The sequence below is a fragment of the Sus scrofa genome, chromosome 1, assembly GCF_054392235.1.
Source record: "Sus scrofa isolate SSC_HxYL_T2T_F1_AM1 chromosome 1, Sscrofa_HxYL_maternal_Yorkshire_Landrace_v2.0, whole genome shotgun sequence".
Classification (NCBI taxonomy): Eukaryota; Metazoa; Chordata; class Mammalia; order Artiodactyla; family Suidae; genus Sus; species Sus scrofa.
Genome location: NC_139383.1, coordinates 240,460,527 through 240,476,622, shown reverse-complemented (window position 1 = coordinate 240,476,622; position 16,096 = coordinate 240,460,527). Strand labels below are relative to the sequence as shown.

The window sequence follows — 16,096 nt, the reverse complement described above, 5'->3', positions numbered from 1 at the left end:
TTATTATGTAATCATTTCTCAAAATATATCAGCATAACCATCCAGTATTTTTCTAAAGAACAATTGACATCCTTAACCACCTTCAACCCTACTTTTGTGCAGCTGTTTTTTTTTTTTTTTTTTTTTTTTTTTAGTGGCTCATCTGATAAGAATGATTATTCCCTTAAACAGGGATGTTACCTGCTGCTGGGTGTACATGCCTGTCAGGAAACATTAGCTTCTAGAAATGCTGTATGTGTGTGTGCCAAGTCTTGGTTCACTGCTCATTTGCTATTAAAAGGAACCTGATCTCGAACAGGGCTAATCCTACAACAATTAAATCCCTCCAGATTCAGACATGCTGGAAGGATATAAAGGTAGAATGGGCCTTACCTTTGTACCTGGTCTAAGAGCAAGAGGGTACATTTAACCAGGTCTCAAAGTTTTGCTTTTGTGGTCAGTCCTTTATTCTGCAGTGTCAGGACTGCCATAGTACTGCATGCCAGTTGCTTTATTAAGAGGCATAAGTATCAGAAACTCAGAATTAACTAATACACATGGGATCCATTCTCAAATTGGAGAATCCCATTTATGTCACTGTTCCCCACTTGATGGTATTTGTGATTAGAGATGTGCGCAGATTTAGTAGAAGTAGCATTGAATCACCTAAGAGCATGGTTCTTTTTCCAACTTCCCGGATTAAGCCGAACCCTTAGCTAATTCAGTCCATTTTATTTTCTCATATCTGAATTCAAGGCTATTTATTTTCTTCCAGGGATTTCTTTAGCCTCTTTCACAAGTTTTGATATATAGGACTTTATTGTTCAGTTACTTGCAAATGTGCTTTTCAGTTTCCAGACTGTCTCTTTATGATTTTTTTAGTGTTATGTCAGAGAATTAGGTACATTCAATATTGACTTTTGTTATTTTACAAGACCTTCTATATAGTTTGCATGAGTTTGAAAAAATTGTGTATTTTTATTGAGTGCAGATCTGTACATTAGATCCAGCTATGTTGGTACTTTGCTCAGACCTTCTGTATCTTTATGCATTTTTTCAGATTGACATAAATTCTTGAGACATGTTCAAATTTCCCCCATGCAATTAATTTTTCTTTATATTTGAGTTTTGTTTTTGGCCTATATTGTTTTAAACATATTGACCCTGGATCATTATATCTTCTGAGAAAATTCCTCCTTTCATCATAAAATAATAACTGTCTTAAGCCTTAATAATGCTTTTCTGCCTAAAGTCTATTTTGTTTGATACTAATATTTTGACACTTTCTTTCCTGTGGCTAATGTTTTTTCCGGTATTTCTTTTTATATCACTTTCTTGTCAACACTTTGCATTATTATTTTTAGATATTCCTTTTTTAAGCAGCATGGCTGCTTGGGGTAAATGACACTTACCTCCTATGAGGAACAAATCTCAGTGCTTTAACACCATGAAGGTTTAAACGTTATTCTCTAATTATTGTGATCTTTTTCATATTGTTCCTATTTTAAAAAGACTTTTCTTGCTAGTTCTTCTGTTTATGGCATCTGCTGGCAATCCCTCATAGTGTTTTTTTCCTAGTAGAGTTTGTGGTTTGGGAGGTGAAGGCTGAGATTTTGGTGTGAGCTCATCTTTGAGAGGTTTTTTTGTTTTTTTTTTTTCTTTCTCCTAAGTGGATTTCTATTGAATCATAGATTGTAAAATCCTAGCACTACCAAGAGGTTTCACATTTGGTTCTTCTGAAACCCTAGGACTCTAGGCCTTCAATGGTCCTAGGTGAATTTTAATTTTAATTTCTTGACTTGTGTTTCCTATATCATTCAGGTACTATTCATTGAGACATTCTTGGTATGTAAGTAATGTCGCTAGTTCTCATGGGTTGCTTTTTATTTTCCACCCAAGATTCCAGGCAAACTGGGCTTTCCAAGGCCAGAGGATAAAGTTTGTTCTCACCTCCTTTCCATTAGGAGGGCAGTTCTTTAAGGGCCATAGCCTTATTTAGAATTTTCAGGTCTAGGCCTTTCTTCTAGCACCTGGAGGTCACTTCCTGTGGGGCCTTAAGACCTGTGTCCAGCCCAAACTCTGCAAGCTACGTTTCATCATCTTTAGACTATGAGCCCAGAGGTTCTACCTTGAATTTAATAGCATTGTTTTATTGTGATTACATTTAATTTATGTGACTCTTTTAGGTGAGTGACTCTTAAGTTTCTATATGTACAGTGGTACAAACCTTCCCTTCAAAATGAACTTATTTAACTAAATAAGTCATTAAGTAAATTGATAAGTGCTAAGTAGCTATGAAAAGCCCATAAAGGTGGTATGGAAAGCATTTGGTGCTCTTCTGAGCTTTATCATCATGTTTAAAATGTTATTTTGTGCTTTAACAACCAAGACAAAAAGATGTCAAAGCCTGGGTTGAGACTGTGGGAAATGGGGTTACTCAAATCAGGGCATGGTGTGAGTCAGATGTTCCCTTCAAAACAAATAATAAAGTCAGCTCTGCCAGTCAGAATGGGCTGGATTAGTGTGTGGTAACAGAGAAACCCAATATCTCAGGGCAAAACACAAAAATTTCTTTTTGCTCACGTATCCGACAAGCTTTATTTAGTAGAGGCTCTGCTCCTCACAGCCACTGAGTGGAGCTCCTCTACAGGCACCAAAGGACACCTGCCACTTCTGCTCTCATTTCATTCATCAAAGTAAGCCTGACAACCTCCCTAATTTCAGAGGAGGAGAGGAAAGTATAATTTTACCATGTGCCCAAAAGGCCGAAAGCCGGAAATATTTGGTGAAGAATGATACTGATTATACAACCATTCAGCAAACAAACAGTTCTGGATCCGTCCTCTAGATGGAGAGGTGGAGCCATGCACCTGTTGAGCAGGTCAGCCATTGTAGAGTCAGACTTGTGTTTACAACTCCTCCAGCCTTTTTGGTAGTTCCAATCTGTATACAGAAAACTCCAAATTAAGTAGTGGCTATGGGTGGGTAAGGTAAACTGCATACTTTCATGATGGAATGATTTGTCTCCTAAAAGATCCCAAGAGGCTTCTATTACTGATGGTAAAATTCCATCCTGCTTTCTTTACCAGCTACTCTTTTTGGCCCCTTCGTTTCTACAAATATTTATAGTCCTCCTGTATGAATGCAGTTAAGTATTTACAATGCACACAACTTAGGTTTCTCTGTGGTTTGCCTCTGGGCTGTTCTGGTTCAGGGTTCCTTTTCTGACCCTGAGGTTTCCTAAAAAAGTCCCCATGTCCTTTTGTAACATGCCTGTGTTTGTGACCCTCTCCTCTGTGTACCACTTGATCACAGGTTCAGCTTTTCCTTTCCTTTGCCCATACCACCTCTGGCTTTCTAGAACTTTCTTTACAGGATCTCCACTCTGTGTCGCAAAGGGGCATTGAGAGGGAGACAGAAGCTCTCTTCACTAACCAGTGAGTCCAGGGGCACTTGCAGGCTCTATGGAGGTTTGTGTAGCACTGAAATTTTCCCTTACCTGGGCTCATACAGTGGTAGCAACCATAATTATATTTTGTCTAATCATGACACATACTTCTGTTAAATCACTAATCCCGCCCTTATCTTTTAAATGAAGGAATGCAATACCTTAAACTTAGTCAATGCTTTATAATCTCTAGCATATTTTCATATGTATTTTATTTATTCTTTTTAATTCTCCACAGTTGCTGTGATGTTGGGTAGTTAGTGCCTTCATTTAAAATCACAGACAGCTAATTTTCTCAGGATTAATCTGCTTGTAGTAGAACTATAACCTTGTATCAAGGACTCTTTCAGTTATTCCATGATGTTGTCCATAACGTGCAAACATTTGAAAAACCTACATGATTTTAAGACAGATACTATTTATCCATTTTTAAACCCTTCATATTTATTTTGGAGCTAAGGCCAGCACCCTTAGTGGCTGGTGACAGTCATTATTTTTAACTCCATCATCCCATCTTCACCATAAGCATGAGGCTGGTCTGTTTGTCCTCCTATATCCTTAGCACAGAGTAGACACTCAATACCTATTTGTTGAATAAATGAAGCACAGTTATCACTAGGGACATAGGATTTTGTTTTCATCCTAGGCTTTATTGACCATAAGGGGTTTAACTTGGATCTTGAAGAAATCTATCATTAAGGGGAGCAAACTCCAAATGTTTGGTAGATCCAGATTGAGGTGGATAGGGGTTGCGATAAGAGACAGAAGGACAGATTAAATGTAGAACTTTAACACTAAGGTTTATCATGTTTCAGTTTAGATTAGTACCCATGTCAGAAGTATTCACCCTAGATGAGTGAAATCACATGGAAGCCTCCAAGAATAAAAAGGTACGATGGTGATAAGTGGGGATGTATTGAACGAGAGTCAGGAGATAACGATAAGTCAAGGGAAATTCATTGTGAACAGTGATCTGCTTCCTCCAAGAGCATATGGATTTGCTATAGTTCTCTCCAATATTTTCCTGTGCGCCTCCACTACTCTTACCAGGTGAACTAAAATAAACAATCCTGTGTTCAACACTGATGAGAGAGAAAAAATGATAACTCGTGACCAGAACCATCTTCACCAGTATATGATGTGCAATGAATCTTTAAGGAGTCAAAGAAGGAAGGAAAATAACATCATAATTTCCCAGGTACCTAGCATCAGTTAGGCACTTTACATTCATTGCTTCGTCTTTCAACAACTCAGTGAGGTAGGTGGTATATCCCTATTTTACAGATAAAGAGAGTCCAGCTGAGGAGTTCCTGTCATGGCGTAGCGGAAACGAATTCATCTAGGAACCATGAGGTTGCGGATTAGATCCCTGGCCTTGCTCAGTGGGTTAAGGATCTGGTGTGGCGTGAGCTGTGGTGTAGGTTCGTTCGCAGATAGGGCTCGGATCCTGCGTGGCTGTGGCTGTGGTGTAGACTGGCAGCTGCAGCTCCAATCTGACCCCTAGCCTGGGAACTTCCATATGCCGCGGGTGTACCCTAAAAAGCAAAAAAAAAAAAAAAAAAAGAGAGAGAATTCAGCGTAGTGTGCTTTCCTCTGCCCACAGCAGGTTAAATAGTATGCGCAAGATTACACCAAGAAAGAAATATATGCAAAGTCAGGTGTGTCCTTACTCCAAAGCACATATATTGCCTCTATTCTTGGGGGGAAAAAAAAGATTTAATGTCTCCTTAAGCATATTTTATAAGTTATTTGCTTTTTCAGTTTCTGAATTTCCTACTTGGGGTGTATTTACTTTTCGGAGCTGGTGGGAGAAGCGTCTCATTATGTGCAGAGAAAAATTCATGTCCATGGTCCTTATTCACAGGAAAGTCTCTATTCCAATTTAGGGCTGCTTCCAGTGGATTCTGTACACATGTTTGGTTTATTGAAAATGTGACCCTGGCATCCTTGTGTTTGCTTTTGACACAGTTGGCTTTGCTTTCTTTCAGACTGTTGTCAGAGGATGAAGGAATGGACATCCCCTTTGAGGAGGGAATGCTGAGTCCCACTGCTGCAGACATGAGGCCTGGTGAGAGAGTGTTCATTCCTTTCTTTCAGTGGTATCCTACAACCAAGCATGTTCATTATTCAGTGAGAGAACCATAACGTCAGCAATAAAATTGAAGGGAGGGGGGAATAGGTGTGAGGCTTGTTGTGGTTAATTTCAGACTTCAACTGAATCGTTAACCTAGTATGGGCCACCTTTTATCTCCCAGGCCAGGGCCAGCTCTGCCAGTGTTTTCAGTTCCTGTGATAATTAGCTGCTCTTTATCATAGTACCAAGTTCAACCAACATCTAAGTTCACCAAATTAATGCTTAAGTGTGAAAATCTGTAAAATTAAAGTTGTCCTATCAAGAATGCTCAGTCTAGGAGTTCCCATCGTGGCTCAGTGGAAACGTATCTGACTAGTATCCATGAGGACACAGGTTCAATCCCTAACCTCGACTTAGTGGGTTAAGGATCCAGTGTTGTGGTGAGCTGTGGTGTAGGTCACAAACATGGATTGGATCTGGTGTTGCTGTGGCTGTAGTGTAGGCTAGCAGCTGCAGCTCCTATTCGACCCCTAGCCTGGGAACCTCCATATGCCATGGGTGCGGCCCTAAAAAGACAGAAAATAAAAATTAAAAAAATTTTCAAAAAAAGAATGCTCAGTCTCCTGATTATTTAAAAAACAAAACACAACAAACTACACTCTAAGAAATTACAAACCAAGACATATGCGAAAAAGAATTCAAAGTTTTCAGTTGCAACCTATGTGACTCCCACTTTATAATAGGTTCACACCAAGATCCTGAACCCTGACATTATCAGCCAAGCCTAGAATTGAGGAAGAAAGGCATCAATAGTTTTTTTTTTCTATTCAAGTATTTAAAGTGCATTCTTCAAGAGTTCCTGCTGTGGCACAATGGGATCGGTGGTGTCTCTGCAGCACCAGGAAGCATGCAAGTCAATCCTCAGGATCCAGTGTTGCTGCAGCTGTGCTCTAGTCACAGCTGCAGCTCAGATCTGATCCCTGGCCAGGGAACTCCATGCGCCATAGGGCAGCTAAAAAGAAGAATAAAAAAATAAATGAAGTTCATTCTTCAAAGTACTGATCATGTGACATAACCATTCTTAAATGTTCTATGGCCAAATAAGTATGGTAGCCACTGTATGTCTACTCCTCTCTTCAAAGTTCACAATTCACTTTTGAATAATAAAGGCAATAAAGCTTTGGTTATCCTACAGGGTAGCAATTGGCCACACGTAGCTAAGTTAACTAAAATTTAAAATAAATTTGAAAAGTTCAGTTCTTCATTTGCACTCACTTCAACTGCCCAATAGCAACATATAGAACCCTTCTATCATCACAAAAAATTCAGACAGCACTGCTCTGAGAATCCCTATAATACAGAAGCCCGCTGTTTTATAAACTTATAAAAATAGAAACTTTTTTCAAGTAATGCATAAAATAATACTTCGAACCACAGTTTATGTGATAGTCTATACAGAAAAAAATAATAAAACAGAAAAACCTTAACAAAGAAATAGTTTAAGCTTCCTTAGGACAAGACCAGAGTTAGAATTCCAGAATTGATGGGTATACCAGATGGCCTTCAAAACATTTTGTGAATGGGAAGCCTAGAATTTCTTTTGTTAGGGTATTTTTCTACCATTGTTTAGTTGGGGTCAACTTGGTTTAAAATGCTTCTTCCAGTTCTGCTTCTGTTAAGTGAAAATCACTTGAGGAACAAAATGCATATTGTGCTGAAAGGCTAGGAGCTATTTCCATGAACTTTACATGATAAGCCTTTCACTAGGATGTAGGAACAAGTGTTAAGCAGTGTTGGCATAAGATGTATTGACTGCTTGATCAAGGAATGTAATCTAGGAGGATACCTCAGTTTTACTGGGAAAAAAAAAGAATGCCAGCCTAAGAAAGGTCACTGCAGGTGATGCACAGAGTTGTCAGGAGCGAAAGAGCAGTATTTTGGGAGTGTCAATAAACATAACAGATAAAGTTTGTGTTTTCCTTCCCATAGGAATATAAAGTCTACATGAATTGTTTGAAGTTGTATGTAAAGCTTAATGGTTTTTCTTATGTAATGTGCATACAAAATTCAATTCAATAATGTATCCTTGTCAAGCTCTAAAATCTGAACAGGGGCAGTTAGCAATGGCTCCCACTTCCTATTTCTCTATGGCTAGGGCTGATGTGCCCAGGGTGAGCCAGTACTGAGGCCTGCTGATCAAGAGGGGGGTCCAGATCCCAAATAAGAACTTTTAGCAGGTATGCCTTTGCTGCAAGGGCCTTAAAAAAATGTTTGCCCACAACTACTGTTAGCAGCCATGTGTATGATCTGATACTTAATGTGGCTCTTCTTTATCTTCTTTAGAACCTCCTAATTCTCTGGATCTTAATGACTCCCATCCTCGGAGGATCAAACTCACGGCCCCCAACATCAATCTGTCTCTGGACCAAAGTGAAGGGTCTATTCTCTCTGATGATAACTTGGACAGTCCAGATGAAATTGATATCAATGTGGATGAACTTGATACCCCTGATGAGGCAGATTCTTTTGAGTACACTGGGCATGGTAAGTCGCCAAGTTGGCAAGGCCAAAGTTACATGAAAAGTGAAAGATTATCTAATGCTATCTAATGTCATCTAAGTGGCGTTAGGAACAAACCTCTCATTGTGTTGGGAATACCTTTCTATGATTTCTAGAAGCTTCTGTTTACATCTCAGGTCATAGGTGGCCATGGTTGACAGTTTAGAGCTTGACAGGACAGGTATGATTTACAGAAGTCATACATAACCATCCCTTCTTTGTTAACCCCCTACTTTATCCCAGGCCTTGTGCAAGGGTGAGGTTGTTGGAAAACTTACATGCTGTGTTATAAGAAAATTGGGGCTGAATTTGCAGAGATACCCTTTTTTTTTTTTTTAACCTTTTTAAGGCCACATCTATGGCATGTGGAAGTTTCTGGGCTAGGGGTTAAATTGGAGCTTGCAGCTGCCAGCCTACGCCACAGCCATGGCAGCACCGGATCTGAGTCACATCTGTGACCTACACTGCAGCTTGCAGCAACTCCAGATCCTTAGCCCACTGAATGAGGTCAGGGATCAAACTCGTGTCCTCACAGACACAACATCATGTTCTTAACCTGCTAAGCCACAACGGAAACTCCTGCAGAGAGAGAATTTAATCTGGAAGGCAAAATTGAAGTGGAGAAATGAGATCTTACCAGTTTCTTTGTACAAGCTCCCATTGTTTGGATTGTTCTTTCCCGCAGATCTTTACATGGCTGGCTCCTTCTCTTTACTCAGATCTTAATCAGATGTTACCTCCTCAGAGAGGCCTTCCTTGATTTCCATAATCAAAGGCACTTCCCTCCCCAACCTGGTCACTGTCTATCCCAGTATTCAATTTATTTTCCATATGAAAATAATTGAAATCATTTAAGTATTTGTTTGCATGTTTATGATCTCTCTCTTTCCACTAGAACATCTGGTCCTAATAAAATGTTTATTGCTTTATCACCAATAAAATAGGAAGGAAGGAGGGATGGAGTAGGGTGTGATAGAGAAAGAATAAAAAAGAAGAAAATTCAAAGTTGCTGGATCAAATACTGACACCCCTAATATGATTGTTAGCCTCATTTTGATTCTTTCTCCTGGTCAATGAAATTGCATTTGTTAAGAAATACACACAAATACAAAGCATTTGCTTTAAACAAATGACATCCTGTAGTTTCAGTTTTACAGAAAAGTGGCATTCTCTGACTTTATAATATTTGAAACTAAAAGTAAGAGAATCCTGGTTTCAGCTATTGCTTCTCTACCTGGTGAAAATTATTTAAGTAAAAAAGATTACATTTAGAATGCATAAGCAATGGGGTCCTACTGTATAGCATAGTCCAATCTCTTGGGTTAGAACATGATGGAAGATAGTGTGAAAAAAAAAAGTATGTGTGTGTGTGTGTGTGTATGACTGGGTGACTTGGCTGTAAGCAGAAATTGAAGGATCATTGTAAATCAACTATAATAAATTTTTTAAAAATATTAAAAAAAAATTCTTTTAAAGAAATGCCACAATTGAATGATGCCCCGACATTCAGAGCCATGGTAATTCCAGCAGTTTCATTCATAGATGAGCATAATTAGGAAATTTGGAGTCACCATCATATTACTTAATTATTTCAACCAGTGGTCACTGAACCACCATGGCTACAATCACAACCAGCAGACCTGCCTTCACAGAGCCTAAGGCTTTATTACCTCCAGCTAAGAAAACGGAAGTGGCTAAACTCCTTATATTACAGTTTATTATGTTTAAGTAGAGGTCTTACATTTCATTTTTATCAGGTTCTTAGGTTCTTATAGTTATTGGGATATTTGACTCTGTGGGTTGAAATACACAAATAGGAGGTGAAAGGTCTTAATTCCTACTCTTTTCTGCCACATCACTCTTCCCCAGCTACTCCATCCCTCCTAGCTGCCCCCAGCTGGCCGAACCCTTCTCCTGCTAATAGATTTTCAAGTGTAAAAATCATGCTTGACTTAAAATCCCAGGGAAGACAGCTGTGGCATGGCCCTGCTGATCCCTCCCTCTCCTCCTGCACTGCCCCATTGCCCTGGAGAGCTGTGTCACACCACATCTGAACCTTTTATTTTTATAAATAGTAAAACTGTCAAGCAAAGTGGTGGTGGCTGTGCAAACTGGTAATTAAAGCTGCCACTTGCTGACATAGTTCTTTTTATTTAGTCAACACAGTTATGTTGAAGGAACCAGTTTAATAGCCACAACCCTGCTTTTAGGTCTTAAACTCAAAGGAGAGAATTTTAATGTAAGTTGAATTTTAAAATTCACCTTGATTTTGATGTGAACGGTATATGTTTAGACACTCTTTAAACAAACAACAAAATTAAGCACTGAAAACACAAAGTACATCTGGATAGCTGTATTTTAGAAACACGCAGATGTAGATAACTGGCTCTAGACGAGAGATGGAATACATTATAGTCCCAAAGTATGAAATAAATTCTTGAAAGCTGCTTGATTTTGTTGTTGTTGTTGCTTGCTTGTTTCTTGTGTGAGCATTTCGAACTAGGCACATAGATTCTAAACTAAATTGGAGTTTTTAAGGCGTAAGTTTTCAAAAGTGTTCGGTCATTAATTAATTTTATTTAATGAACAATTTTCATAGTGCTTACTCTGTGCCCGGATGCTGGGTGCTTTATAAATGTTAACTATATTAATCCTCATGTCAGCTCGATGAATAGGTATTATGTTCTCCCCAGAGGTTAAATAATTCACCTAAGGTCACATAGCTAGAAAAATGAGTTGTTGTCCTTAACTCCTGGGCCACATTCCTTCTCCGTCAATTTACCAATGGTAACTAGGAAGGCCTTTTACTAGTTAGGCCACCATGCCTGAAGCCAAGCCTGGTGACTAACCCTCACATTTACATGCCCTTTCATACAGCCATTTTCAAGTGACGTGAGGGCCCTTAACTTGAACGGCCACGTGCTTGAAGGATGGTCACACCACGTGCTTGAAGGATGGTCACACCACTTTCCTGGCTTTTTTTTTTGTTACTGATAACATAACATTCCTCTCAGGTTATTTGCCCACAGTGTGGTTTTGGTCATGGAAAGTTTTTAAAGCTCACGATCCGAAGATGTTAAACTGGTCTTCTCTTCCAAGCTATTTTCTTTAATAATTGTGTCCAAATAGTTGGAAAATATCATTCAAAGTTCCAATATAAGTAAGGCTTGATTTCCTTTGATAATTACACATACCAAAGCTGTCAGAAGTATGAAGATAGTGAAGGATTGAAGAGGTCAGTCTGTCATATTAAGGGAGATCTAAGGTTGTTTTGTTTTGTTTTGTTTTGTTTTAATACTTTATCATACCAACCCTCAAAACTTAAAAACTTAACAAAGGTCAGAAAAAAATGATGACCTATTTCTGTTTTCCAAACCAATTGCAAAGTTATTTTTACCATAATTCAGGTCTTAGCAAGGGTATTTCATAAGGGAAATGGAAAAATAATAAAGAATTTTAGCCTGAATATTTCTGATAAGAATGTTATAAGAAACACTCATGCGCTCTTACATTTTTTTCTTCCTAGACCCCTAAGTGATGTTTAGTGACCTCCATTTAAGCTATCTTTTTAAAAACTAACCCCTAATGACAGTTTCCTATGTGACCAAGGTACCCCAACATTTTTTTCCAGATAATCAGGGAGTCACTTCATTTAACTTCCTTACCCACAGTCTTCCTTTATTTTCACAGGCAAGCAACCAGTTTACAAGATCAATTCCATGTTTTAACCTCTGCATATAAACTAATCAAGTGTGGTGTTCTCATTGTGGCTCAGCAGGTTAAGAACCTTACATAGTCTCCATGAGGGTGCAGTTTCAATCCCTGGCCTTGCTCAATGGGTTAAGGACCCTCACAAGCTGCGCTGCAGGTCACATATGCGGCTCAGATTCCGTGTGGCTGTGGCACAGGCTGGCAACCGCAGCTCCGATTCAACCCCTAGCCTGGGAACTTTCATGTGCCACAGGCGTGGGCGTAAAAGGAAAGTAATAATAATAACAATAATAACAACACATAAACTAATGAAGTGTAAAGTTTATTCTGTTTTACCCACAAAACAACCTTTTGACATAATGATGATGTGTCCTGAAAGAATGATGTTTCTTTGTATTTTTGCTGAGTTTTTACATTTAAATTAACTGTGTACCACCTGCACTTTGTCACCTAAAGGAACTTTAAAAACTTTCTTAACTGTTTACAGGGTGTCTTTCCTCCAACAAGAAGAAGTTCAAATGGGGGCAGCAGATTGGTAGTGAAAAAAATGGAAGCAGGAAGACCATTTAGAATGTCACTGTAGTTGCCTGGAGACAAGATGTACCTAGGACTCAAGCAATAGCATAAAAGGGAGAGATAAGAGGTATATTAGAAATGAAAATTAAAAGCTAGTTTATAAATCCTCTTGGTTATTTAGCATAATACTAAACATGCCTGGAATGATGAGTGTCATTTAAAAAGCCCTCCCAGAAATTAAATTAGTAGCATTCAACCTAATGTTCTCTAAATCGATACTCTAGATTAATACATAGCCTGATCAAGATTCATGGCACTATGCCTATGTTTGTGATCATATAAGTCACGAATAATGTTTACATTCGTTTACTTCCTGGGAGTGATTTCTAAAAGGCAGTGCAAATAAAGAAGATCTTCGGCTTAAAAAAAAAATTTAAAAGTTCAAACCTCATGAATTTTTTTTTTTTTCTTTTTTTGCCTGCCCTGCAACTTATGGAGTTCCCAGGCTGCTCTCACTCTCTGTGACATTAGGAATAACACTTCATAAAAAGCCTCGGAGTTCCTGTTGTGGCTCAGCGGGTTACGAACCCAACTAGTATCCATGAGGATGTTGGTTCGATCCCTGACCTCACTCAGTGGCTTAAGGATCCAGCATTGCCGTGAGCTGTGGTGTAAGTTGCAGACATGGCTTGGATCCTGCATTGCTGTGGCTGTGGCGTAGGCTAGCAACCTGCAGCAATGATTTGACCCCTAGCCTGGAAACTTCCATATGCCTCAAGTGCAGCCCTAGAAAGACAAACCCAAAACATTTAATTCTTATCTTCTTTAATAATTAAAGAAATATACATTAAAACAACACAGAGAGAGGTTTCACCCCAAATTTTCGAGGGTTAAAATCTTTGATAACCTCTAGTGTTTTTGATAATGTGAGGAAACAGGTACTCTCATACTTTATGGTGTGATATAGTCAAGGGCAAAAATGTTCATAAAACCTTTCAGTCCTTACACCCTCTGAGCCAGCATTCCACTGCTAGAAAGTTAAACTATTGCAATCTCTGCACAAAAGATACCTTTACAGAAATTGTTCCTAAAGCAATTTTTTAAAATTTTATTGAAATATAGTTGATTTACAATGTTGTGTTAATTTCTTCTGTACAGCAAAGTGATTCAGCTACTCATATACTCATGTCCATTCCCATACAGGCTATCACAGAACATTGAGTAGATTTCCCTGGACTATACAGCAAGTCCCTGTTAACCATCCATTCCATATACAATAGTGTGTGCATAGGTATTGTGCAAATGCCAATCCTAAACTCCCAATCCATCCCTCCCCCGCCCCTCACCTTCCCCCTTTGGTAAATATAAGCTTGTTTTTGGAGGTCTGTGAGTCTGTGTTCTGTAACTAAGTTAATTTGTATCATTTTTAATTAGATTCTACACATAAGTGATATCATATGATATTTATCTTTGTCTAAGTTAACTTCACTTGGTATGATAATCTCCAGGTCCATCCATGTTGCTGCAATGGCTTTATTTCTTTTTTATGGCTAATATTCCATTGTGTATATGTACCACATCTTCTTTGTCCATTCCTCTGGCAATTGGACATTTAGGTTATTTCCTTGTCTTGGCTGTTTTAAATAGTGCTGCAATGAACATTCGTTTGCATGTATCTTTTCGAATTATGGTTTTCTCTGGAGATATATATATATATATACACACACGCCCAGGAGAGGGACTACTGGATCATATGGTAGTTCTGTCTTTAGTTTTTTGAGGAATCTCCATACTGCTTTCCATAGTAGTTGTACCAATTTACATTTCCACCAATATCGTAGGACGGTTCCCCTTTCTCCACACTTTCTACAACAATTATTGTTTGTAGATACCAGACCATTTTAACTGGTATGAGGCAATACCTCATTGTAGTCATTGTAGTTTTGATTTGTATTTGCCTAATAATTAGCAAAGTCGAGCATCTTTTCATGTGATTTTTAGTCTTTTCATATGGTTTTTGGTCTTCTTGGGTGCTTTTTAGTCTTCTTTGGCGAGATGTCTGTTTAGAGCTTCTGCCCAATTTTTGATTTGGGTTGTTTGTTTTTGTGATATTGAGTGAAGTAAATTCTTTATAAGGGCTAACAACCGACAAAATAGAACAAAATTAAATTTCTATCACTGTGATATTGATAAACTAAAAGACGTTAGTAAAATGGGAGATTCTAGGGCTACTTTTAAAAATGAGCAGATGAGATGAAAAGAAGCCTATTCGGTGTAGGTACAAGCACATTATATAATAGTACATATAGAACATGCAGAATATACAGATACAATCATACTTTCTGGAAAAATATGTGTGTGCACATGCACACAGGAAGAAGACTATCCATCAAATAATAATGAGTAAGAGTGGCATTGGTGATTTTTGCTGTTTTCATAAAAAAAATCTATATTGCTTGCACTTATATTTGTGTTTTATTTTTATAACTGGAAAAGAGAAGAGAATATTTGAAAAAAAATTTCTTAGCAAAGTACCCTCAATAAAAAGCATGCAGAAGCCAAAACAACCCCACACAGATCACTGGGGTCAATTTAGAGCAGGCCAGAAAGTCTCAAACAGGGTGAAGAGGGGTTGGTGCATGGAATGGTAAGTCCATCACAGGGAAGAGCAGCTGTGTGCAGGAGCCTCAGAAAACAGACCCACATCACAGCCCAGAGCTCTGAGCAAGCAGAACCCAGAGGGCAAACAGGGTCCTGGGAAGGAAGCTGAGATGAGCGGTCCAAGGGCCCTAACACAAGTAGGAAGAGAGAAGCAGGAAGGGATCCCAGAGTGGGGGGAATAGGGCAGATGGATGGATTTGCACAAGTGACGTGGTGCATGATCCGAAGCCAAGGTTGCTGCCAGCGCTGGTGGGAACGCAGAGAAAGCCAGAGTGAGGCAAGGCTCTAGGTGGTGGTAGCTGTTGGTGTTGGCAAAAAAAGGATGGGCTTGCTTCCCAGTTGGACATCAGTTTGCTATTTTAAGTCACAGATAATCAGACATGTTTGAGTATGTCTTACAGAATGTTCTGGAACATAATGGCTTTGTTGTAGCTCCCTTATGGATTATCTATATTTCCAGGAACTTGTCCAAGCTCTATTTATCCACTCCCCCTCCCAGGTTTTACTGAGTGCTCTATACAGTTTCCCAAGCTACATGTAGAGTAGGTTGGTAGAGGCAGATATTAAAGATGATTCTTGCACAATTTCTTAGCCCAAGGAACTCACTGCCTCATAGTAAAATAAATGAGAATGAGAAATCAGACAAAGTAAAATGCAGAAGAGTAGAAAAGGTAAGGGCTTGATTACAGTTGCTTCCTAACTCTGTGACTTGAGGTAATTACTTCAAAGCTTTTGGATTAGTATCATGTCTGCCATAATACCTACTATTGTGCCTGATACATGGTAGATGCTTAATATTTTTATCAGAGTTCCATTAAAAAAACAAGTGCAGTATAAATCAAAGTAATTTCTCATTAAATGGAAAATTTAACTATGATAACATCTCGCCGAATTATTGTGAAAGCTATAAATAATCATTTTTTTCAAACTAAACATACAAAGAATAACTGTTGTTCTTGAAGTAAAAAGGGAAATGATTTTTGCTTATTCTTTTAAAAACTAAATATAGGTGCTTTTTTTTGGGTGCACAAGGGTGGGTAGTAAGTTTGTCCTCCCAAGAATGCTCAGTGGGCTTTTTTATTGCCTTAGGCATCCATAAATAAGAGTCTTGTGGATTTTTGGCCTTGGAGCACTTCTGGTCTACAGGG

General features: G+C 38.6%; 1 protein-coding gene across 9 annotated transcripts in view; it reads left to right on the top strand.

Annotated features, from left to right (window-relative positions):
• The window catches only part of PRUNE2 (prune homolog 2 with BCH domain), a 372,059-nt gene that overhangs the window by 321,366 nt on the left and 34,597 nt on the right, over positions 1-16,096 (top strand). For all 9 annotated transcript variants that reach the window (XM_084988095.1, XM_084988073.1, XM_084988063.1 and 6 more), the window contains 2 exons: positions 5,416-5,495; positions 7,845-8,045. In XM_084988095.1, the coding sequence (XP_084844221.1) occupies positions 5,416-5,495; positions 7,845-8,045 (281 nt within the window). The remainder of the gene's footprint in view (positions 1-5,415; positions 5,496-7,844; positions 8,046-16,096) is intronic.